The sequence below is a fragment of the Cucumis melo genome, chromosome 7, assembly GCF_025177605.1.
Source record: "Cucumis melo cultivar AY chromosome 7, USDA_Cmelo_AY_1.0, whole genome shotgun sequence".
In the NCBI taxonomy this organism is placed as follows: domain Eukaryota; kingdom Viridiplantae; phylum Streptophyta; class Magnoliopsida; order Cucurbitales; family Cucurbitaceae; genus Cucumis; species Cucumis melo.
The window spans coordinates 10483583-10485692 of NC_066863.1; the positions used below are offsets into that span (position 1 = coordinate 10483583).

General features: G+C 31.5%; 1 protein-coding gene across 1 annotated transcript; it reads right to left on the reverse strand.

The window, feature by feature from the left end:
- Positions 1–499: 499 nt before the first annotated feature.
- On the reverse strand, positions 500–1125 carry LOC127150230 (non-specific lipid-transfer protein 2-like). The gene has a single exon (XM_051087575.1). It carries the CDS (start codon positions 991–993, stop codon positions 709–711), a length of 285 nt encoding a protein of 94 aa, XP_050943532.1. The 5' UTR covers positions 994–1125; the 3' UTR covers positions 500–708.
- Between the last annotated feature and the right edge of the window lie 985 nt (positions 1126–2110).

Sequence of the window (2110 nt, forward strand, 5' to 3'; positions counted from 1 at the left end):
TTATAATTCAAATTGTTAAGGTCTACTTTTGATTAAATTTAAAAATCATAAAAACTAACAAACCAAAATAACATAGTACATTGCCTGTGAATTTTTTTTTTTTTTTGAAAAGTAAATCCATTTTCTTTTTGGTATCTTAATCAACAACAGTTAGGTGTAATCTAAACAACAGTTAGGTGTAATCTAGACTTACCTATTTACAGATATTTTCTTTTTAAAAATAGGAATAAAATAATCTGGTAAATTTTAATAAAAAACAAAATTATACCCCTCTTTTTTTTTTTTTTTTTTTTTATATTATTATTATTATTATTATTATTATTATTATTATTATTATTATTATTATTATTATTAGTTGAAAAGCTATCGAAGTTGCAGGCATAAAGATATGTGCAACCTAGCGATCGCACAAAATATTATTCTATTTTATTTTACAGCAACCAAAAAAGGAAAAAAAAAGTTGAAACATCAACAAAGAAAACACCAATCTAAAAATATCTTTATAGAAACATACCATACCAATTATTTTTATTCATTAAAAGAGAAAAAAAAGAAAAGAAGACATATATCATCGACTTGAACATAGTTTAATAACTTAAAAAAAAAAAAAACATAGATCGTTCTTTCCTTTTATTATTTTATTTTTAGGAATAATTATAAGATTATTCCAGCCTAATTTCCACAAATATGGCCCAAAAGCAAGAGCCTCTAACAACTTGGAATGGGAACCCTACATTTGGAAGCAACACGTTTGGCGCCAGGAGAATTCACATAAGGCCCCAAAGCTGGGTTCTTTATGTACCCGCAAAGACATTCTTCCTGCTGTTTCAATTTGTTGCAGCAAATGCTGGATGGGTTCATCCCCGACGTGATTGCCCCGGAACATGAGCTCAGCTCCACAGGGTTGCAACTCACCGCCTCTGCAACACGAACTCTGCCAAGAACGGCCACCACGAAAAGACAAACAACTGTGAACGGAAGAACTTTGTTCATTGTCTCTTGGTTTTGATAGAAATGAGTAATGTTTGTTGAAGGGAAAAGGAAAAGGAGAAAGAGGAATATGACTTTAATTGTGTGTTTTTCCCCCAACTCTTTTTTGTTTGTATTTATAGCCACATAAAGTTGGAAGTGTTGAAAAAAGGGCCAACCCTGTTATTAATTTCTCATTTCCAATCTCACCTACCTTTCTCTTTCATTTTAATTGCTTCAAACATCCTTTTCTATAAAGTTAAATATCATGATGATAACAATTAACGAATATAGTTGGCATTGATTTAAATGTTGGGTTGCTCAACCAGTTTGATATATTATAGAGCACAAAAACCACAACTATTTTAACAAATTTTTTGACTGCCTAAATCAAACCTACATATTAAAAGGTAGTAGTATAAGTTGGTTAAATTAGAAGACTAGGCATATATGTATATATATGTATGTATGTATATATATGTATGTATGTATGTATTTACTGCTTGTTCTCATAAGGTTTCAAGAGAAACGTGTTTCGTGGAGTTGGATTTATATTGATGTTGTGTTTGCATTGATTTGATGTAATATGGTTCGATCTTTAATACTTGATCCTCTGATTCTCTCTCGATTGAGTGCGCACACTTGATTTGAAAAAGCAAAACGCTTGATGTTCTTGAAGTTGAAAGAATTTGAACACTGTGTATATTTAAAGAAACTTGAGTCTTCAAGTATGGTTAAGCCTTCAAGAGCTAGAAAGTTTCTTATTGTTGAGAGAATTCTCTCTAGTTAGGCTTTAGAAAACCGTCGAGTGATGGTTAAGCCGTCAAATACTTATTGAGTGATGGTTTTAGAAAACCTTTTAGGCATACAATACATGAAATCATTTTCATAAACATGACTTACATCGCCTCATTTTATAAAACAGAAAGCACATATCAGTCCTTTATATTCCTTTCTTTCGAGAACATAAACCATTCCCACGCATAAACTACTGTGATGTCCTTTTCATCAACAACTTCCCTTGGAGAATTTTTTGGTTCACTTTTTGTTGCTCATGCCACTAAGCCGAATATGCTCCTTTTACGCATTAGCCAACTTCACTCCACCATGCAGTACTTTTCTACATGGTTTTCCTTTAGTC

Excerpts from the sequence above, each read along its gene's own strand:
- LOC127150230 (XM_051087575.1), bottom strand. The coding sequence starts at position 993 with ATGAACAAAGTTCTTCCGTTCACAGTTGTTTGTCTTTTCGTGGTGGCC.